We start from the raw sequence: 24,547 nt of genomic DNA, 5'->3' as shown, positions 1-24,547 counted from the left end.
GTAGCTGCCACTGTGAAACACGATTTACTAAGCAGTTGTGGTTCAGAAAAAGCAGCTCTTAGCTATTAACTGCTTTGGCGGTGGTCAACAGAGTCCGCCTGTCACATTAATGGATAATAAAAGAAAAATCATTGCTCACTGAGGTTACAAACCACAGGAATGCTTGAATTTTGTGTTCATTAAGGTGAGGGATGACAGAGCTAAATAGTGAAACAATATTCCTTTGTTTCCGATATTGTGCACATTTTTTCCTTGGATTAACTCCTGATTTACAGACAAACATTGTACAGCACAGATGCAGGCCTTTCGGCCTACCATGCCTGGCCTTTCCACCCATCCCATTTACCTGAAATAAGTCTGTGCTTTTCTCTGCCAGGCATGGAAACAATATGCATTGTTAAATATAGCTGACTGTGTGCATCAGTGGCTTCTTTTCTGGGAATGTTGGTATAGGTGTTGGTTCACTTATCCCCCTACAGTAAATTTTTGGAGTATTTTGCGGAGGTAGTGTGGTTGATATATTTTGAGGTCGTCCCAGACTCAGAAATATTTTGAGAAATCCATGATGTTTGCTCGATTATAAGTTTGGTAAGAGGTCTGAAATCCTGATGTTCAATTCACCAAGGCTGTGCTGGTGCTATCAAGGCAGTGATGAGCTTTATCATCAATGTCTGAGGTGGCTATCGAGAAATGGAACGTGGTCCATGATATTCCGAGCCTGTGTCGAACCTTTATTGTCAGAGGAGAACATGGTGCAGCAGGGACAGGTTAGAGGAGAATCTTTCTCTTGTGGATAATGAATGTAAGGCCCATGCTTCTGTATCAATCAGTGAATCTGAGAACAATGGTTTGAGAGCCGGGATACAGAGTACAAACAAATGCAAGTTTCATCTGCATACAGATTGACAGCATTGGCAAAAACACAAGCCTCTTTGGCAACAATTTCACCCAAAGTATAAATAAAGAATGGAGCTGGTCCATTTAGGAACATCTCTAAACAAATGCAAATGGATTAAAAAATAATTCACTTATTTATTCTGGCAATGCACCAAAAGCAGTTGCATGGGTAAGCAGAACTGTCAACAATAATGCAGGAAGTCTGGTCAAGCTGCACAACCTTCACCGTAATTTTCGAGAAGCTTATTTAATCTATAACATGCCTGCATGATATTTCAGAGGCACTGTTGAAAAATATAATTGGGGATGTTAATATTTGGTATAATAACATTTTCAGATTGAAAAAAATGGCTCAATTCCAATAAAAATTATAAATGAAATGTAATTTTTTAAATATTTAGACATACAGCGCGGGCCCACGAGCCCGTGCCACCCAATTACACCTACATATTTTAAAGAGTGGGAGGAAACCGGCGCCCCCAGAGAAAACCCACATAGAATGTACAAACTCCTTACAGACAGTGCAGGATTTGAACCCCAGTCCCAATCGCTGGCACTAACCACTACATTAACCGTGCCTCCCTCATCTCTTTTTACTGACAGAGCTTGACAGTGAGAACCAAGCAGATTAATTCATGTTTCCTGTGCATGACAAAACATCTTCAGTAAAGTTTTGAGAGTGCCCCTCTAAATTTTAGTACTTGATTTCTCATATTAACATTTTTCTAACTTGGACAGTCCCAATTGTCAGGGTCTCTGCTGGCACTAGTGTGGTACAAAAAGGTGCCAGTGCTGTAATAACATGAACCAAAAATGTGAATGAATTTGGCAAGCGATTGCTGCAGTTTGACCAAATCTCTTACCCATGTAAGTATTCACAACCCTTGCTTCTCCAGAATCTTTCTACCTGCCTCTGCTCTCACCATTCTTTGTGAAGCAGAGTTTGAAATATTCTCAATCCACCGAGAAAGATGTATAATTCTGCTTTTATTTATTTAATGGGAAACCTCTTATTTTCAAGCAGTGACCACAAGTTAGAGACTTGCCTCCAAGTGGTTACATTCTCTCTGCTCCTCAGTTGAGGTCTCCTAAGATCTTAAGATTTTTTGTGCTTTAATCAAGTTCCTTTCTCATTTATTTGCACTCCAGCTGACACATGCTTAGCCCATCCAGCTTCTTCTTCAAAGATAATTTTGAGTATTTGTCCAATTAACCTTCACTGAACTACTTCTAAAGCATTTCTATCCTTCTGCAGCCTACAGAATTGCAGAAGTAGTCTCCTCATTGCCCTTTATAAATGAATTGTGAGCATCTTATATTGGCATTTAATTCTACTCATTATATATTGTAATATTTGTTTATTCTCCTAATTACTTCTTGCACTTGCATACGAACCTTCTGCAAGTCATGCACAAGGTTACTCAAAATTCTCTACATCTTAGAACTCTGAATTCTTATGCATATCATTCTGCCTTATATTCTATTTGTCAGAGCTATTTTTCCTCACTACATTCAAATCTTGTGCCATCAATAAATTTTCCAATTAGAAAAATAACAAACTCATGTGACCCTGTGATCTAACAAATTTTCTATCTATGACAATGTTACTTCCCACACCATCAACTTTTTTATTTTCTGAAAAAAAATCCCTTTGTGGCGTTTCATCAAATACCTTCTGAAAATCAAAATACTGCAGGATTCCAAAATATGCGTTTAGTTGCTCAGTAGCATGACTTCTAACCACAATCTCCAATATGATAAAAGCAGATTAGATCAGGAAGTCCTAATTCTAGGTCAACCTCTGGTTTATGCTGTATTAGCAGAGTTAAGTCCTGCATGGCAGGAGAGGTGTTAGAATTGGCCTTCAGGAGCATCTCACCGGGAGGGATAAAAACACAGCCAAGATTCCTGTCATTAAGTTCACCTGTGTACAGGCCAACAGAGCTTTTTTTAAAAAAATTCCTGAGATTCATTGGGGAATGTTTATTGCCAGCAAACTAAACTCATGAATAGACCAGTTCAACAAATGCATGTGTTTAAACTGAGTAAATTTATAGCATTGACACCTGGCACACACCGTAGAACTGCAATTTATGTGCGGCATCAATGGCACTCCTGTTGATTGTTGTCCGAATGCAGGACGATGCCTCTTTTAATTTTAGAAGATATTACGCTGAGGTATATCACCAGAGAAGTTTTAACAATTCACATTTGATAGGGATAGGGTGTAAAAACATAGAAATGCTGGAGGAACAACAACAGGTCTTTCAGTGTCCATAGGAGGTGAAAATATAGAACCAATATTTTGGGCCTGAGCCCTTGTTCGACGTATGTGCAAAAGACAGGCATGCGCCTGAATAAAAAGGCTGAGGGGGAGAAGTGAAGAAAGAATGGGGGAATACATGGCCCTAGAACTTGAAAAACAGCAGGGAGTGCAGAGGGGAAGAGCAGTGAGAGATGCTTTCATAGAACTCTCTTCAAAGAGAGGAGTAAAAAGGAAGTTTTGACTGATGTCAATTTTGCATTTCATGTGTTATTCAATACAAAGGTAGAGAAAAGCTCCATGATTATTATTTATGTCTGATGTGCATCCTTTTCCCAGATTTTGATTGTGATTTGAAATTAGAGAATTGAGATGTTCTGGACATAGCACAAAGGGAGGTGAGATTGAGCAGCAGTTCACGAGAATAGCTAAAGATCAGGTGTTCTGGAATTTATCATTGCTCCTGTCTAACGGTTGCTTTCTTAGTTCCCTCTTTTTATTAGGTTTGTTGTCAGTCCCTTTGTTAATATTTTGGAGGTGTTCGAATTGAAAACGCCATGGCTGGTTTATATCGAATCTGAGGAGGAAAATAACAACCAACATGTGATGCGGTGGACACTGCAGTTAAATGTGGGATGGCTTCATGTAGATATGTTCACCACTCTATTCAGGGCATGATATCCCTCCTACATGTCTGCAAAGGAGGGGCTTGTTGTAGATGGTTGACCTATTACAATGTAACTGTTGCCTGGTTTAAAGCAGTTGACACACTGGCAAATTCTAGTGGTGTTCACAGCCATGGTACTATTGAATTCTAATACCTTCAGACTATTAACAAAATCTGCAAGGTTTGTGGTCGTGATCTACAACAACCTATTTTATAGCTGTGGCAGGAGAGATGAGCCTCCAGACTGAACAACATTCCGTGAAGTGCAGCCAAATCTCTGACAGCTGTCAAAGACTGTGTATAAATATTGAATATTTCTGATAGATTTAAAATGAACATGCATTTATACAATTAAACAATAAAGAAAATAACATTTAATTACATTACCATTAAATACAAACAAAAAAAAAACATTAAAAGAAATTAAAACAAGTGAAGCATTCATTTACAGGGGTTGAAACTTCATTCAAATGTCACTTCTATGTCCTTTGAACACTGATGTAAGGCTAGGGGCAAATGTGGCATGTACCCAGACACTTGCTTTTAGAAATGCTACTTTTATGGGGTGCACAGTTGGATGCACCAATATCTGACCTCCAGGAAGTTTTGAGAAAAGTCGCTGCTCTCTCAAGCTGAAGACGTGCTTGCATTGACTGCAATACCCATCCACAAATATTTGACCTGAATTTCTCCATTGCCTCAGCTCTTCAGGGGAAAGCATGTTAGTCACCTCTGTAGTTTGGTGATGATTAAAGGAATTTTGTAGGCGAGCAGATTTTGCGAAGAGTGCCTCTCCTGAATGGATGTGCTAAAGTTGCCCACTACTTTGATGAAAGGCTCAACCCTGAGTTTCTCCAGCCTTGTGTTTTTACTACCAAGATCTGCACATGCTCACTTGTGATCTGTGTCTCATGGATCCACTGAAGTGAATGAACTTGTACTAGAATGGTCCACAATAAAGTATGTTTGAGAGGAACACAAAATGTAGTCAGGCAAGCCAACAGATTTGTTCAGGAAGTTTCCATAAGACAAAAAAAATGGATAGGACTCAGTAATAACACAAAACAAATGCTTCCATTTGTCAATGAAATCAAACTAGTGTGAGCTATACGTGTTTGATATATAGGTCAAAAGTTTAACTCTGTAACTTGGCATTTGTCTCTCCACCTCTAATGATCACGATGGAGGGATCCATGGCATTTTGCTCTTGGTTGCACAATCTCTTGGGACTCGCATGCAGTTTATTCATGTTTTATGCACTCTCTTGTAATAAGTGAAGGGTCAGGATTAGATGGACTTCTGGGTGTAAGGGCACTATTTTTTTTTTGTTTTTGCCTGAACATTGGCAATCATTTGATTGTAGTGTGTGCATAGATTGTGGGAAAATGAGCCTTACATAATGGGTGTTTTGAAATATCATTGGGAGTGATATTAATGGGGGTATGGAGGGATTGCTTTGCAACCACAGATTAAAGTATAACTGCAAATTCACTTATGTTGTCAGCCCAATACATTTCTTTTGTGCATTAGATCCAGAAATGGAAACCAATATTTTTTTTTCTACTGAATTTGATGGTTCTAGCTGTGCCAACCTGTTGACAACAGCATGTACTTTTCCCTAGTGGTGGGAGTTTTCTCCTTGCCTGTCACTGTGTTCAGTAATGATTTGTTATTGTTGTAGGTCAATTATTTTTTTTGTCCTCCAGGTTTTGTTTCAATTTTGCATACACTATGTTGTGATAGAGTGCTACCACCAAGAGGTGTTGGAGATAGAGTGTGCAGCATCTGGGGAATGTTGCATCTTGGGAATGCTGTTGCATCTTGGATAGAGTCAAGATGGATGCCGCCACATAAGATCTGGCATATATATGTACTGTCCTTAGTGTTGTTTTTTTTTCATTAATAAATCTAGTTGTTTTAAAAAGAACCCAAATGTCTTTATTGTAATAAAAGAAAGATACATGGAATGGAAAAAAACAGCCAAGGCTGCTGTGCACAGGAGTAAAAGAAAAAAAAGAAGCACATAGTGTGCATAGTGAGTAACAGTCAATATCAGCAGTGAAAATATAAAGAGCTTAAAAACTCCTAATCCTGTAAGATGGACTGAAAATGTCAACGATGAGTGGACATTTTCCTTGCAGTGTGATGAGGTCCTTTAAAAATTCTGTAAATTTTGAATAATAGAAACTCAGTCTTTTCTAATATCTCCATATGTACCAGAATTGATATTCCTTGAACCAATCTGGCAAATCTTTACTGCACTCTAACTATGGTCAGTAATATTTTCCTTAGATAAGGAACCCAAAATTGTACACAATGCTCTAGGTACAATACTATTTGACCTATGCAATTGTAATAGGACTTCCTTATTCTTGAAAATATTCTGTCTTATAATAATGTCAAACCCAGCATTTTCCCTCTTAATCGATGGCTGCATTGCTTAGTATGCTTAGATCCATTGGAACATCAACTGTCACCATTTTACAAATTTCTCAATTTTCTGCAAGGTGCAAAAAAGTGAATGAGCTCACATTTTTGCACATTATCTTTCATTCGTCATGTTCTCACAGACTCATTCACCTTGCCCACATCCTATTGAAGTCTCTTTACATCAGTCAAAACTCCATCAAGTTTTGTATTCATCACACATTCTAACTCTTTCCAGTTCCTGGAAGTTTGTGAGAACTGGATTGCATTTCAAATAAAATACCTAACAAAAATAAAATCCTTATTCTCTTTGTTGGATTTGGTGCAGAAAGACAGTCTGCAATAATATTAACAAAATCTGAGAGTTCATGCAGCAAGATCCTTTACATACTAATATGTAACCCATACCATAGGACTATCTGCAATTAAATTTTCCTTTGATTGCTAATGCAATGGAAAATATCAGTATGCACATAATAGATCATTTGCAATCTAATCCATTCTGCACCAGAAGCTGGATGTAGTACAGTTATTAGTATTTCACTTTATTAAGCAAATTTTAGCTTGAATATTTTTAGCCAACTTTCAAACAATTTCCTGAATGCAAGATCTCAAAATAGAGCCATGTCTGCTGAAACATTGTTGGTGAATTTTCCAATACTTCATTTCAAGCATTCTAGACATAATTTTCAGACCACAATTTCAACGGAGACCAGTGACTGGATAGAAAATCCACCTTTTAAGAACTTGGCCTTCAGAAATATTAGTCAGGATAACCACATTTTCAGAAGCATGTTCATGTACTTAAACATTTTTAGCCCCACATAGATACAGGGTTTTGGAAATGCATTTCAAGCAACAATCCAGTCGAGGGGCTCAGATTGCAGTGAAAGCCATATGCCTTTGGACCCTTCATTAATTGAAGCCAGAAACTAGATATCAGGCATAACCCTCTGCCACCCATCCACTCATCTATTTAACATGTGGAGTCAAATTATTATATTTTTTAAAACAACTGCTTCTTTTGATGCCCCACTTAGGGCAATAATTTGGGACCTCACATTCTGCTGTAATCTGTCCGAAGCTGTTATGGGTAGCCTCGCATGTAAAGTAGGCACTTTGATTCTAATTATGCCTCCGAACAAATATTGAATCTGGAAGCATGACCTTGCAGTGCCTAGTTTTCTGGATTTTGGCTCAAACTATTCATTGAATCATGCTGTACATTTGATGGATTGCAAGGCAGAAGCCCATCATTAGTGATTGATCTTTGATGCATGGTATCATATGATATAATTAATTATGTACAAATTGATTCTCATCCAATTTATATGGTTTCTTTAACCCAGCTGGAGGGATCAATAAGTGGCTGACAACAGTACCATTGGAGCAGTGCATTAAGGTTTAAAACATGGTTCGGTGTTACTTTGGCATTTCTAGTGATACTGTGTTGGGACCTTGGGAGATCCTTCCTGGGATTCAGATCGTCCTGTCCTGACCATTCAGATGAATTTGCATGATCATAATATTGATACTCAAACATGAAAGGTAAGACAGGTATAAGTGACCAACCTCTCTGCGGTTTTCATTGGCAGAAAGACAGTCTGCAATAATATTAACAAAATCTGAGAGTTAATAGTGCTTTCTAGAAAGGCATCATCGGTTCATTTCTACATAACTATTGACCAGTTGAAAGCTATTGAAAGGAGGACAAAGAATTTAGGATCTTTCTGATTTTAAACTATTTAACAGTTGTTAAAGATAAGCATGATGCTAACTCATCAGAGTTATCGTGTAACAGTAAAACCCCTGGTATCCGGCACCTATGGGGATTCGTAGATGCTTGATAAGTGAATTTGCTGGTTGCCTGAGATTGCATGTTACGCGACTGATGAACTAAACTCCTGAGCTGCCAATTTTAAACTTTCATATTTTTTACCTATTTCGGTTTTTTTTTGCCGGTGGCTTGTGGCCGCTGGTTTCTTAAATTCTGAAAACCTGGATTTTACTGTACAGTGTACTTGGAAATAAATCCAATCATATCTTGATGATAAATATGGCATCTACATAAAATGCACAGGTTTTGTTTCAATATATTTTAAAGGGAGCACACAATAATAACAATTTATTCAAACAAAAAGTGTCTCAATTTCTTAAACTTTATTGTGAGTTCTGATTTGGTTTTAGAGACCCTTTGGGACACTAAAAATGGGTAAAGTCTAAGGACTGATCATAAATCTGCTCATAGAAAGAAACTGCATTTGTATTCCCCTGCCTCATCCTCAAGTTGCCCCTAATTACTTCCTAGCCAAAGGAAAGTTGAAGAGTAATAATGGCATAATAAATGTCAGGGGGATTATCATTGAATGATTACACATTGACAAATGAGGGAGACCTTTGAAGATCATGCCGTAGATAGCTTCAGGGCTGATTTTTAATGGCAAAAATGGAAGAAACTTGGATATTCAAACTCAAAAGGAGACAAGTGAAAAATCATCTGACAAAGATGCACAAGAGATACATTTCTTGATTTTTAGTTGAATTCAGAAGAAAATGATGGATTTGCACTGGTAAAAGATATGTTTAAATCTGATCCCAGAAAGCACTTGGCACAAAAAAAAACTTACAAAAAGAATTGAGCTATTTGTTACTTGACATGATCAGACGACATCTCAAAGCCTCTTGAAATGTAGTCATGAAATATGATAAACACAGGAATCTCCCATAAACAGGAAATTCTTAAAATATTAATTTGTTTTGTGATGTTGGCTGAGGATGAATATCAGGTTGCAGATCAACTAAAGCTAAACTGGAAGAGATGACATCTCCAAATCACACAGCATTCTCATGTGACTGTTTCTTTTTGTTATTCCAGTTTTATGTGTTGATTTTTCTATCAATTACTATCTAGAGATATTATCATTGATAATCATCTTATTACATGGATTTCAAAGCAGAACAATAGAGTGGAATCAATTTAAGGAACAGATGACTCAATTAAATGACAGAATAGGTGGTCTTCTTGGATTAACGGATACATGTATAAAAATTTAGAACACAGTGGAAGCTGATTCTGTCCATTGAGCCCTGTGTTGCCCAATTACAATCAATTAACCTACAACCCCATATGTTTTAGGAGAGTGGGAGAAAACCAAGGCTCCTGAGGAAAACCCAAGCAGGTAATTGGGAGAGCATACAAACTCCTTACAGACAACGTCGGATTTGAATCCTGCTCACTGATGCTGTAATAATGCTGTGCTAACTGTTACACTAACCATGTTGCACTGGTTTCCTTATCCACAATTATTTTATGATAAGTAAAACTGCAAAATATGTTTGACTCAGATCTGGTGAATTCTGAGTAACTTAAACTTTAGATCAATGTACTCACACATGAGGTGAGTTAGATGCCTGTAGCTTATTCTAACAAATTTAATGCTAGTGACCTTAAAAATAAGCTATTATTGTACTTGTGGGGTCCTTCAAGAGTTTGCAATGGTTCTATTTAAACTGATTTTTTTTTTTGTCTGAACCCAGACACAAGGTCTGAAATGCAGCGGTTAGGTGCACAAAGGCATACTGTTTCTTTACATCACAATATATACTTGTGTAATAGGAGCCTTGTTCCTTCAATTGTATTCTCTGGCAGTTATTTTTATTTTAAATATACCTGATCTTTAATGGGACATTTTACATGTAGAGAACTATAAAAGTGACAGCCACTTTATCCTTTGTTTTTACTATTTAAGGCCCAAATCAAAAAAGCAAGGGATACAATACAAAATTGCAATATACTGTCATAAATTAATTCGTCAGGAGTTCCAAATCAGCAATGGGATACAAACTTCTGTTGCGCTTGAACCTTGCTTGATTAAATATCTCATGACAGGATGTCCCATTATATTTTTAAATGAACAATTATAGGGTCATTCAAAAGCACAACTGGATATCTGCCAGTGTTCAGGAATTCAGTAACTTGCAATGGTTCTGATGCCGATAAGTGCAAGTAAAATGTTAATAGAAGTTTAATCTGTGTTTGTACCTACCACCAAAGGAAATGCTTAATTTTCCTTCCATTTCAGTTAATGATGGAAAGGTAGATAACGGTAAAGATAAAAGTTCTATTATTGTCATGTAATACTACATTTAGAATTTAACATACATGAAATTCTTTAACATTTGCCTACTGTGAGGCAGACAGAGAGTCGCCACTTTATCCAGCGCCCCTCACAAAAACCTACAGCATCTGGAGTTCCTAGGCCGTCTCCCCTCCAAGTACTGACCAGTCCTGAGCCTGCTTACCTTTCATGATCATACAATCTCAGGCGCATTCATATAGGGTGAATTTCTTAATGTAATATATTATGGACTGAGTTGTTGACATTCAGAATCCAAATCCCTTATCAGGTCTGGACCGTGTTCTGTTGACATCATCTTTCCATCTGTAAAAGCTAACTTTCAGTTCAGCCTTTGAAAACTCACACGCAATCTGTTGATTCATTCCCACCCAGCTTTGATGTACAGCAAAACAGGATGGTTCTGAAGTTTTTATGTGTATTATTTCTAGTTCAATTGAACCTGTCTGCAAGTCATGTATGCTGCATGCAAATACACCAACAATGCCTGAGATAATCAAGAAAGTTTAGCACATTTAAACCTGCTTTGACCAGAATTAAACTAAACATCTGTGCAGGGGGCATGGCTAGCGTAGCGGAGTGGGTGACCTGATCAGTGTAGCAGTTTGCAATGCTGTTGCAGCACCACCGACCGGGGTTTGAATCCTGCACTCTCTGTCAGGAGTTTGCACATTCTCCCCATGTCTGTGTGGGCTTCCTCCAGGCACTCTGGTTTTCTCCCATTATTCCAACACGTACCAGGGTTATAGGTTAATTGGGTATAATTGGGCAGCACGAGTTTGTGGACCGAAAGAGCAGCAATCAGCAATATTCCTCAACGTATTCCATTCAATGGTACTTTGAAATAAATAAGTTGAAGGCAAAACTAAACCTAGAAGAATGGGGCAAGAATGAAACGGTGAATTGAAACATTTATGCTTTTTACATGGTCCTTTTCAAGACATTTTCTCCTTTTTCCTGGAACGTCTGCAGTGTAAATAGCATTCCAGTCCCATCTTTTTTTTTGCAAAGGGATCTAGCAAAATTGCCAGAATGCCTGCAGTGTAAATAGCACTTCGGGCATTCCAGGACCCACTCAGGTAAGTAATATGGCATTTTGATGAGGCTTTTAGTGTGTGACATTTCAGCCGGAGATCTGAACATTTGAAACCAACAGGTAGTTTGTTCTCAGCATCCAATGTCCATGATATCTGCCAACTGGAGTGATTCTGAGATCCATCATAATGGGCATGGTGAGGGATGGATTGATATTAGATTGGGTAGCTCTAAAAAGGAGAGTCAGGGGCTTTTCCCGGAACAAGTCCCAGGTCATTAGCAAACTGAAATGCCTGCGTAAGAAATACATTCAGGAAAATTACCACAATGGCAGGAGTGGCAGGGGGCAATTGGACTTGCCATATTTTGATCTGTGCTATGCCATCTGGGGCACAAGCCATTCAGCACACCCAGTTGCACCACAGAGCAACATGGAAATCCATCTTCCCCTGAAATTGTTCCAGCTGTGTCCCCCTCCTCCAGCACCAGTCCTGATGCTGGCATGGAAACTGACCCCAGCAATACAGGACCTGTGTCTCATGAGCACCAGGTAAAAACTTATTTCTTCTCATGATCAATGCATTTTGTCAAGTGTTTCGTAAGTGTGTCTGCCCATAAAGAATGGTCTTGCTAATGTAGCTTGTGCTCCATTGCTTTCCAGGGTATCAGCTACCAATGAAGAAACAGAGACCTACCAAGGCACAGGTGGTGACCCAGTAAATGATGGAAATGTTGCACACAATGGACCGTGATGATGCGGAGAGGGAATATATTTGGCAGGAGGTGCAAGAGGGCCAGTGAAGAGCAGATGAGGAGAGAGGCACAGGAGGAAGACAGATGTACACAGTCAGTGGAGATGACAGGCTTTGGACAAATGTTCAAAGATTTCTAACATGAAATGCAGAACCAGGCTTCACTCATGAAGGACATGATTATGCTAATGCTCAACAGCATCAAGCTCCCGCTGCAACAAACTCCCGTATGACATACCACCCTCATCAACCTCATAGCTTTACATGTCTCCTGTTCACTACTATTCTTTGACAAGTGCACTATTTACATTTACTAAAAGTTGTCATTTACTAGCTTAATTACTTACAGAGGGACATAATTGCCTCATGGATCATCTGGTGACCATGTGCTTGTGCACCCTGATAAGCAACCCAATCAGGCTCCTCAGGGAGATTATGTAGATCAGTGTTCCACTCAGACAAGAAGTGTTCCTTGTTGAACACAACAGGCAACAACAACATCTGATACAAGAGTGGTACAAATATCAAGTCGCTTGACCTTTGAGGTGTCCGAAAGCATTTTCATCATCATCCATGCTGAGCTTAAACGTAAGTTGTAGCTGCACTTCTGTTGATTGAGTGCATGGTGGTTAGTGAACCCCTTCATTAACCACTTCCTGAGTGGGAAAGCTGGGTCTCTGATTAGATGCATGGGGATCTCCACTCCATTAACAGTTTTGGATTTCTGTAGGCAGAACAATGTAGATGTATAAGTGCCTTATGCAATCTTGAGATTGACATTGTTCAGTGGGGTATATGAACTTACTTCATGTGGGAAGAGGTACCCCTCTTGATCCTCAGCCTTTCTATACATGAGCGAGTTGGCTAAAACTCGAGCATCATACAAACCTATGAAGTGGGAACAACAAAAAGTCTATGTTTAGATCGACATATGAAACACATTAATTGATAAAGACAAATAATTGTAACTCAGGGCATGATCCTTACCAGTAGTTGTGGTCTACAACAGCCTGAAGAACAATGGAGAGCCAGCCTTTCCGATTGTAGTAGGCTAGTGGGTCCTCATGGAGTCATGGGACTATGTCTGCCATCAATGGCACACCTTGGATACCCTTATTCTGCAAATCCATCCATTGTCTCCTGAGTCATGCACCATTCAGCAGGTTAACAAAATGTTTAAATAGGGCCTTCTCAATTCTCCAGTAACTTGGCATACCAACACACACACACAGTTGCCACACCAACACCAAAAATACAATTTATGGATTGATATTCACATGGGGTAGCATACCACCACAGAGCAGCAGTAAGTCTAAACCAAGGTTCCAGAGGCTGTCATCAGTTTGTTGTCTTGCACCTCAGTTGTAGCTCAGTAAGTTCTAATACAAAGTCAAAAGTGTCCCAAGACATATGGGAATGACACCTCTGCTCATCTTCATCAAAATGGTTTAGGACATTAGACCTGAACATGCGCCTGTGCGGTCTCTCTCTCTTCCACATTTTTCTATCCAACAGCAGTCATGTATGATACCCAGAAAATTAGCCTGCACTCAAAGAGTGGTATACATGTTCTAGTCTAGTACCATAAGCACATAAAGATCAACTGCCAATTTGTTTTGTTTTGAAGGACATGTCCGACGCATATGTTATACATCACAGTTGACTTCACTGCAGTGTAGTTACTTGTCCTGTTTCTTTTGCTCTCATAATGCCGGATTGCTGTGTAAAAATCCACACTGACCGGAAAAATTACAGGATTTGCTCGTTTCAGTGTGAACATCCAAAGTCGGCTTATTGGCAGGCCTGCATTATGGAAAGATTATGGGATTTCTGTGCAAAAAACATAATTGATTGAGGCTGATTTTAAGAGCCAAATGGACAATCACCTCATCTTGTGATCTGCAGGCAACATCTTTGAAATCCTGTTGTCTGTGAGGCCTTTCTTCATGAAGAACTGCACACTTGCCCATTATAAATCACCAATGCCATTTTCAGCCCCTTTGTTTACTTTATCCTGAAAATTTTGAAATAGATTTCGCTAGTCATCAGGTAAAGCCAAATTCTGTTTCCTGCGTCTTCTTTCAGTCTTTACAGTGGAAGAGACACTAACAATGACTAGACCTGAACATAAGAAAATACTTTTTTTTTCCTTCTGGTAGATCTTCAGCAAGCTAATGGCAATCAAGAACCAAACGGTACATCATGATGCTTCGGGTTTGATTTCTTGCATCTGCCAGTACTTACAGGAAAAGGAAAAGAAAATTACAGAGAGTAGAAATGGTAAAGTGTGAAATGTCTCATTGCTTTCTGACTATTCACCCACTTATAAGAGCAGTGGCCGCTCTGATGAAGATAGCTTGAAATGTTGGAAACAATCGGATGGAATGTGTAAATGTGAACACGTGAGGCAGCTGGAATTTAATACAGACGACCACAGTAAGACAAATAGGGTGCATAAATATTCCATGAGTTCTATTCAAGTAATAAGTGTAGGAACGCAGGATTCTTTGCAGATATGACATTAACATGTCTAGCAAAGGCAAAGCAAGAAAAGCATCACAAACTTCTTTCTTACATGCTATGTAACTATATCATCATACTAGGCTGACTTACAGCCCCAAAATATAAGTCAACAGAAGTAATAATTAATTTGTAACATGTTCTGGTTTGACTGCACCTTAATACCAAGCTTGGTCCTGAGGCAGACAAGCAAGAGAAATAGTGAAGAGTCATGGCATCAAATACATTGGAAGACTAGAAGGGGGTCTCTGAGAGATGATCTCAAGGAGGTAGATGAATTATACAAAGTGCACAGAGGTAACATTAGAGTTTACCGTTCAGGTTGAAACACAAACAGAAAAATGCTATGAAATAAAACATTATACAATAAAAAAATAAATAATGCTTTGCAAAGTATTGCCTCATTTTCAAGGGAATGAAATATTATGCCGTCAAGAAGGCACATGCAAAAACAGAAGCTGAGAGAGCTGAATGCTTCAGTGTTTGAATTTTTCTGTGAGTTTCATCGAGTATTTATTACTTTGCCTGTGTTTAATATTTAAATTATTCAGAAAAATAATATCAATCAATTAGATTTTAGTTTACTACATGAATTGAAGAAATCTGGAAGATGCAAATATTTTAAATTAATACAGTGAATTCTAAATGGCAATAATTGTTAAGGGCATTGCCATGTTTTGTACCATTGAAGAATGATGCATTTGTGCCAAAACTTGCATAATTGTTAACCATATTTCATGATTTAAGTGCCTCTTCAGTGTTATAGTGAGACACCTTTTAATTCTATTAAAATCATTGCTGAATTGAGAACCATACAAGAAGAAATAAAAAGGAAATAGTGAAAAACATTTACATGGAAGATTTTAGAGTAGTCAAACCAAGTGTTGAACTTTGTAGCATCTTGTACATGCTTGAAACATTAATAAATTGTAAATACTTACTTTACGTTTGACAGGACACTACATTCATCCAATAAAAATGTTTAAGGTATCTGATGGTCTAAGTACCCATTTAGTCTTGTCGTTATTAATAGTTTGGTTAACATGCATCCAAGCTACAACTGAATGATCAGTTCCTTCCTTAAGTATTGTGAGTTTATTTTTATAAAAGAAATAAAGTGATCTAATGGAGAATTTTCCATGTTTCGCCATGATTGTTCTATTGTCACATGCATGTGGATTTCATTAAGAACTAGCCCCAGGCGCCATTAGTCTTGTACCTAAGCCAACAGTAATTCGGTTTATGGAGATCATATGGCAGTGAAACAGAGCTTGAAAGACAGAACTCCAAGAACCATATTTGATGAATTTCCTATGATTTGAGTCTGGGTTTATTCTTTCCTGTTGTGGAACAGACACCCTACAGCACACGCGCCTAACTTGGATGAGCAACAGTAAGAGCCAATTAAACGACAATATACGTACTGTTTTCGCACATCTCGTATTGCATTTCCTATCAGGAAAATGACCCTGTAAATGATCCAAATGTGGGCAGGAAACCACACAGAGTGAAGGTTCCCTTTGTCATTAACAATTAATGTAACCACCACGGCTGAAAAGAACTACTGGAACAGTTGTGGGGTTAAGTTAGAAAGGAAGAGTTATGGGTCGGACAAAACATGAAGTGAACTGCAAAAATAAATCAAGCAGGTCAGTTAGGGTGATTACTTTCTGTTTTGATGAGTATTCTAATCAAGACATTTAAATGCCTATATCACATTTTAAGACGTATTGTAATATATTCCAAGAAAGATGGCTGTCTATAAGAAGGGAAACACCAAAACATTTCAATCTTTTGATTGATTTGTCCTAATCAGTATAAATGCCAGTTTTCATTAACGTGACTAAAATGTCATCAAGTAGTTTAAAGTACTTTAATGACACTTTATCGTTTACATTTTTTGGAGCGGGTGGAAATGAATCCCATCTGTGGGTTACAAAACATTAAAGAAAACATGACAGACTATTTAGACATGCTGCTTCCAACTGCATTAGAGTTCACATTGTCCGCAACAATGAGCCAGACACAGGCTAGGTTTTGTTTTCTTTTCACTTTGTCTTAAAAAAAAACAGGCACTTACCTCAAGAAATCAAAGTCAATGGTGGAATATCTAGACTGAAGAATTCCCCAGAGGCCCCAGAAAATGTGTGAAGCCTAAAGAGAGAATAAAACAAAATAGAGAGAAAAATGATCAATATTGCACTTCAAATTGATTTTAAAATATATTTATGTCAGAAATTGTGAGTCAGAAAAACAGTTTGCAAATCATAAAACATATGTAATGAATGAAGACATTTATGCTGGATATAAAATGATTAAATGTCTATTGCTTCATCTTGGCTTGGCAATTCATTTACTGTTTCTCAAATGTAACCATAGTCTTTGCTACCATGTGACATTTCCTTTCTTTCTCATAGAACAGGTCCTTCAGTCCATGTGTCTGCATCAAACATAATGCTCAAATTAAAGTCAAGCTCTTCTCTTTGTGCATGAATCATAAACTTCTATTCCTTGCATATTCTGGTGTCTGGAGTAAAACATGAAAGTCGGCAGATGTTGTGGTGTAGTGCAAATGCAGAGATGCTGGACGAACTCAGACAGTCATACAGTGTCCATAGGATAAAGATATACTACCAATGCTTCAGGCCCCTGAGCTCAGTCAGGGATGGTCAATAATATATCTTTACCTCCTGTGGACACTGTGAGACCTGCTGAGCTCCTCGAGCACCTCTGTATTTTTTTTTACTATATTCATTTGTCTATCTAGAAGGCTCTTATCTGCTTCCACCAGTACTCCTGGCAGCCCATTTTAGGCATGCACCACTCTCTGTGTAAAAAGCTTATCCTGCACTTTTCCTTTAAAACAGGCATGGGCAACCTTTCATTTAAAACTCACATTCCACCTTAAGTATTCCCTATGCCAGAAGTGCTCTGTGATTAGTAAGGGATTGCTTAAGGTGGTACGTGAGTGAAAAGAAAAAGGGTTGAAAATTAGTGTTTTAATTGTACGTAATTGACTCGTTATGTGCATAACTTCAAAGGAAATGGGCCAATGACAATTTTTCTCAAGCAAAATATTTCAGTAACAATTAGGTCTAGAGCAGTGGTTCTAAATCTTACCTTCCCACTTACATATCATCTTAAGCAATCCCGGACTAATCACAGAGCACTTATGACATAGGGAATAATTAAAGTAGAATATGAGTTTAAAAAATAAAGTTTGCCCACCCCTGATTTAAAACCATATCCTCTTGTATGTGATAATTTTTTACCATGGGAACATATTTTAATTGTCTACCATATTAATGACTCTCGACTTCAATTAGGCCACCCCTCAAACTCAACACTCTCAAGAAAACAACCCAAGTTTGTTCAATCCCTCTTAATCCAGGTTATCAAATTTTTAGATAGCTCCAACATGAATTCCTTATTTTTATACTTTTTTAAAAAAAACTTTATTTAAAAGAATTTAGGCAACTTACAATCAAACATAACAGAAAAAAAACATTTTTTTTGTATATATAAAAAGAAACAAAACCCCGCCAACCCTCCCACCCCTTCAGCCAGCCCCCTTAAGGGGAGCCAAATATAAAGATAATACAGTGATTATAAAGAATATTTCAAAGTATTTCTGTTCATATACTCCAAATAAGACCACATTTTAACAAAAAACAAATAATTATCATGCAGATTACATGTATTTTTTTCCATAATAATACAATTTCTCAACTCATTATGCCAACGTGTTATATTAACCTCTACATTATCCTTCCAAGTACTAGCTACACATTTTCGTGCTACAGATAACACTAGACGTACAAATGAAATATGAAATTTATCCAACCCTAGTCCTTTCAAAGATCAAACACCATGTAAAAATGTTCCAGTATATAGTCCACATCTAAAACAAGAATCTGAATTACTAAATCCATATTTTTTCAATTTCTCTGGAGTCAAATATAACTGATGTAAAAAATTATAATTAACCATTCCATAATGTACATTCATTACTTTAGTTACACTATCAGAACACATAACCTCCCAATTATCTTCCGTAAAAATATAGGTTAAATCACTTTCCCATTTAAGCCTAGATTTTTCCCATTCCAGTTTATCTATAGTATCCTGGTACATATCTGAAATATATCCTTTCTTTGGTACAGAAGAATTCAAAGACACAAATTTCGTCAACATGAGTAAATTCATCTCTTTACCATAATTATCTTTTATCAAAGCTCTGAGATGATAATACACAAACGGAGAGTTTATAGATATATCAAATTTCTCCCTCAATTGAATAAAAGAAAGAAACTGGCCTTTTTCAAAACAGTCCTGAATTGTCTTTATGCCCTGAAAATTCCATCTCATTAAATGATTATTAAACATTGAAAAAGGAATAAGCTGGTTATGATATAACGGGGATTGAATTGGTAATTTACCCTTTGATCCTAAAACCCTGTTTCTTTTAACCCATATCCTTAACAAATGTTTTCATACTGGCATATTACGTTCCCGCAATAAATCCACATTCCATTTAAATATAAACTGATGTATCTCAACTTCAGATATACAAGCCATTTCCACCTTTGCCCAACTCAGAGGTTGGTCAACATCTATCAATCTACTAACAAATTTCAACTGAGCTGCATCATAATAATTTTGAATATGAGGTAACTGCAATCCCCCTAAAGCATATTTCCATGTAAGTTTATGTAAAGCTACTCAGACTAATTTTCCCTTCCATAAAAACTCCCGCATTACTCTATTCAAATCCTGAAAAAACCCTTTGAAAGTAAACATGGTATAGACTGAAACAAATAATAAATTCAAGGAAAAATATTCATTTTAATGCAATTTACTCGACCAATTAATGTAAACGGCAAATCTTTCCATTTAATCAAATCCATTTTAATCCTTTTTAAAAAAGGGACATAATTCAATTTATATAAAGACTGGTAGTCTGCGTTTACTACCACTCCCAAAATATTTAATTCTATCTGACCACTTCAATTTTATAATACTTTTATATTCTGAATAATCTCCATCCCCAACTGGCAATATTTCACTCTTATCCCAATTTACTTTATATCCAGATAGCTCTCCAAATTTTAACAAACAATCTTGTAAATATTTCAAAGACTGTTCCAGTTCTGTCAAATATACCAGCACATCGTCCGCAATAAATTAATCTTATATTCATCCTCCCCAATTTTCATTCCTTTAATCTTATCATTCTGTCTTATTGTCTGAGATAATGGTTCAATAGCCAATGCAAATAAGGCTGGTGACAATGGACAACCTTGTCGAGTCAAACACATTAAGTTAAATGATAAGGAAATTTTACCATTTATCACCGCCCTAGCAGTTGGATTTGTATATAAGGCCTTGACACAGCCTATAAAATAAGGGCCAAAATTAAACTTCTCTAACACTTTAAACAAAAAATTCCACTCGACTCTATCAAAGGCTTTTTCCACATTCAGCACAACCACCATTGGATGGTTGGGTTGCTGTCTAAATGCATTGACTAATGTTATCAATCTAAGAATATTATCTGACACATTTCTATTTTTAAGAAAACCTGTGTGATCTATATGTATCAACTGAGGTAAATATTTGCAAGTCTATCCGCTAATACCTTCGTTATAATTTTATAATCTACATTTAATAAAGAAATAGGTCTATACAAAGATACTTTCAATGCATCCCTATCTTTCTTAGGAATCACAGTAATTATAGCACTTGAACAAGATTCTGATAACAACTGCTCCTCTGTTACTTGCTGCAACACAACTCCAAATAAAGAGGCTAAATCTTCATAAAATACTTTATAAAATTCAACAGAAAATCCATCATCTCCTGGTGACTTTCCATTTGGCATCTCTTGTATAGCCTCTTTAATCTCAAAATCTGTAAATGGAGCATCCAATTCTTTAACCTCATCCTCCCCTAAAACAGGTAAATTTAATTTAGATAAATAGGATTCAATAGAACCAGCATCCTGCTTTCCCTCAGAAGTATATAATTTTTGATAAAATAAATAAAAGTGATCATTAATTTCCAGAGATTTATAGGTAACTATTAAATTCCTTTTCACAGCATTAATAATTCATGATGTCTGTTCTGTTTTTAATTGCCATGCTAATACCTTATGAATTCACTCACCCAGCTCATAATAATGTTGCTTAGATCGATAAAGTAGACGCTTATACTGATAAGTTAGTAAAATATTATAATGTAATTTCAACTTCATTAAAGCAGCTTTTAAAAAAATCTTCTATAACATCTTTCTGAAATTCCTTTCCCAATTCAGCAATTTGTTTCTCTAACATTAAGCTTTCCACCACACATTGCTTTTTAACCTTTGTAGTATAACTAATAATTTGCCCTTGCAAATATGCTTTCAAAGCATCCCACAGTATAAAATTACTATGTACTGAATTGACATTCTCAGCCAAAAACAAAGTAGTCTGTTCCTTAATAAAACTAATAAACTCCGGTTTCTTCAATAGCATTTATTAAACCTCCATCTGTAAGATGATTGTACTACTGAACCTACACAGGAAAAAAAATAACATAGAATGATCCAATATAACCTGACTTTTATACTCAACCTGTAATACTCTACCTTGCAGATGTGCTGAAACAAAAAAAAAATCTATTCAAGAAAAGGAATCATGTCTATAGGAATAAAAGGAAAAGTCCTTCTCTGTAGGGTTTACTCTCCTCCAAACATCAACCAGATTCAAATCCTTCATCAAAGCTCCTATTTGTGTTGCCGCCTTTGATTTCTTTATACTTTTCGGAGATATTTCCAATTAAAGGATCCAAAACACAATTAAAATCTCCCCAGACCAAAATTTTATTATTGGCCTGATTAAGTAATAAAAAAGTCTCCGACATAAACCGTTCATCATCTACATTAGGTGATCCATCATCCATGGAGTGGTTGGGTCTGTATGCGAACTGCAGGGGGTCTAGTGACTGGGGAAGCAGGAGCTTGATGTGCTTCATGACGAGCCTCTCGAAGCACTTCCTGATGATGGGCCTGAGTCCAATCAGGCTGTAAAGATTGAGGCAGGACACAGATGACTTCTTTGGCACAGGGATAATGCTGATGGCTTTGAAGCATGTTGTGACCATGGCACTTCTCAGGGAGATGTTAAAGATGTCAGTGAGAACATGTGCAACTGAGCCACACATCCCCTTAGCACTCCGGTCCAGCAGCTTTCATTACTTAGCTCACTCCTCACGTCGGCCACTGCAAGACCACCTCAATGTTCTTCACCCAACTTTTTCCTTGATCTCAATATGCCCTAATACATTAGTATTCTCCATCCTACACCCTTTATCACTCTATCCTCAATGCCCTTCTCCTTGATGATAACTGCTGCAAGGCACTTACTACTTTTCCCATTTCCTCTGACTCCAAGAATAAATTCCCTCCTATCCTATAGTGGTTCTATCCTTCCCCTGGTTATCCTCCTGCTCTTCTAAGTATAAAATGGCTTGTAGTTCTCCTTAATCCTGCTTACCAAAGATATTTTCACAACCTTTTATAGTCTTCTTAATGCCCCATTTTAGTTCTTTCCTGCCATCATTACATTCGTCCTGAATGCTGTTTGATTTTTGCTTACTTAAATATGACATATGCTTCCTTTTTCTATTGGACTAGATTCATGACCTCTCTGGTCATCCAAGGTTCACTTACCTTCCCATCCCTCTCCTTTCTCCTGACTGGAACATGCAGATCCTGGACTCTAATTAACTTGTCCTTAAACAACCCCCACATGTTAGTTGTGGCTTGCCCAATAACATCTACTCCTATTTAACTTGCTTCTGCCTATGCATGTCTTAATTTGCCCACTGCCAATTTAGTATTTTCCCATGAGGCCCAGGCTTATCTTTATTCATAACTAGTAAGAAACCCAAGAAATTGTGATCATTGTTCCCAAGATGCTCTCCCACTGAAACTCTGGTCACCTTGTCAGCCCAGATCCCAGTACAAGGTCTAGTATGGCTCCTTCCCAGGTAGGGCTCTCTACGTGCTGCTTCAAAAAACATTCCTGGATATACTGTGACACTCTTCCTGATAAGTAATGCAAATCCTCAACATTTTTTTAACCCACCCTCCCTTCCCCACCCACTCTGAAGTCCAGGAAAACTGAGCTGCCAGTTCTGTCCCCCTTGAAGTCAAGTCACTGAAATGAGCCCAAGATCATAATTCCAAGTATTGATCTAGGCTCCAAGTTCATCTGCCTTAGATGGTAATTTAGTGTGTTCAGAACTCACTCCAGGTGTTTGAAAATCTGAATTATTTTATTTGTCTTAAGTAAAGAAGTTAGTTATTTTAATGCTCCTGGCATTAACATAGATACGCTTCAGCCCACCAGTCTTGCATTCATTCACTGTCCCTCCCTGTTCTTTCATTCATTCACACTTATTTACCATAAAATTTGCCCCCCCACTCCTCCCTCTCCCCACTCCTCCACTTGCTGCCCTGCTTCCATCCCCCTTGCCAATCCAGTTTAAATCCTTCTAGGTGGTACTTTCTGCAAGGATATTCCAACCCATATATTCATTTCCAACTTAAAAATGATAACAGCTCTGATTTTCAAAAGTAAAACCATTAATTCTGATTCCAACGAATTGGACCAAAACTTCTAATGAAATAATTTCCCTAGTAAACAGAAGTCTTACCCATCTGTAATGAAAGCAGTTTATCGAAGTTTGATCGCAAACTTTTAGTTGGGGACATGGCCAATTACCAAGACTATTGCTAATTTACTTCTTACATGAATCAGGAATGTAAACAAAGAACATAAAAGAGAACAGGGCAACATTTAATGGTTATTTTAACGGAATGATGATCTGAAAATCAGCACTGATAATCCAGTGCATTCAAAGCAAATTACAGGTGTTTGAAAATCAGAAATCTGCCGCTGGTTTAACTGAAAAGCCTATGTCAGTCAAAATGAGCTTGAAGCTGTCGGACTGTCAAAGCAGTTGACCAACGTCTTGTTTGGAGTGAGATGTTGTCTTCTAATCAGACCTGATGGAGAGGCCTATCCAATCCCACACCAATGTGATTGATACTCAACTACTGTCTGAAATGGCAACAGCATAAGGAGAACAGAACTCTGCAATAGACCGAAGCAGAACCTTTCAGTGACCCCACATCCAAGAACAAAATAAGAAAGAACAAGTCAATGAAAGAAGAAAGTTCTGCAAAAACAATTCCCTGGGCATTGTGAATAATGTTGGCAGATATCCCAGGACTTGCTGAAACCTTATTGGGCTTCAGTGCTTGTTCAGCCACGAGACTCCTAATGAAGCTCATTGTGCCGAAAGAACCAGCTGCAGATAACCTGCATTTACATCATACATTCACCAAGGAAACCTGAGCTAGAAATTGCTGTTTACCTCTTGGCTTGATTTTTTTTCTGTAATTCCTCATACTCCTGGCATTACTGGCTCAGCCAGCATTTTATTGTCCCCGAGAAGGTGTCGGTGAGCCACCTTCTTGAAAAGCTGCAGTCCTTCTGGTGAGGTGGTCCCTCAATGCTGTTGGGTAGGGAGTTCCAGGAATTAGATTTGTAATACATTTTCAGGTCAGGATAATGTGTGTCTTGCAGGAGAGCTGCAGCCCCCATGCACCTACTGCATTTGGCGACAGACATTGCAGGCTTCAGAAGAGATGTCAGACTATCAAAGGTGAATAACTGCAGTGTATTGGGCAGATGACACACACTGCAGCCATTATGCAGTAGAGATGGGGAAATGAAAAATAAGGGCAGTTGAGATGTCAATAAATTAGGCTTGTGCATGTTCTTGCTGAGAGTAATGCAAA

At 37.7% G+C, this 24,547-nt stretch overlaps 1 protein-coding gene across 5 annotated transcripts in view; it reads right to left on the bottom strand.

Moving 5' to 3' along the window:
- The window catches only part of LOC138742820 (ethanolamine kinase 1-like), a 369,247-nt gene that overhangs the window by 16,990 nt on the left and 327,710 nt on the right, over positions 1 to 24,547 (bottom strand). For 4 of the 5 annotated variants that reach the window (XM_069897775.1, XM_069897771.1, XM_069897766.1 and 1 more), the window contains exon 7: positions 16,778 to 16,851. In XM_069897775.1, coding sequence (XP_069753876.1) covers positions 16,778 to 16,851 — 74 coding nt within the window. Of the gene's footprint in view, positions 1 to 13,000; positions 13,066 to 16,777; positions 16,852 to 24,547 lie in introns of those variants that run through there. The other variant, XM_069897748.1, reaches the window with a different exon arrangement.

The sequence above is a fragment of the Narcine bancroftii genome, chromosome 1 (assembly GCF_036971445.1).
Source record: "Narcine bancroftii isolate sNarBan1 chromosome 1, sNarBan1.hap1, whole genome shotgun sequence".
NCBI lineage: Eukaryota > Metazoa > Chordata > Chondrichthyes > Torpediniformes > Narcinidae > Narcine > Narcine bancroftii.
The sequence above is the reverse complement of the archived record's forward strand: the minus strand, read 5'-3'. Positions and strand labels throughout refer to the sequence as shown.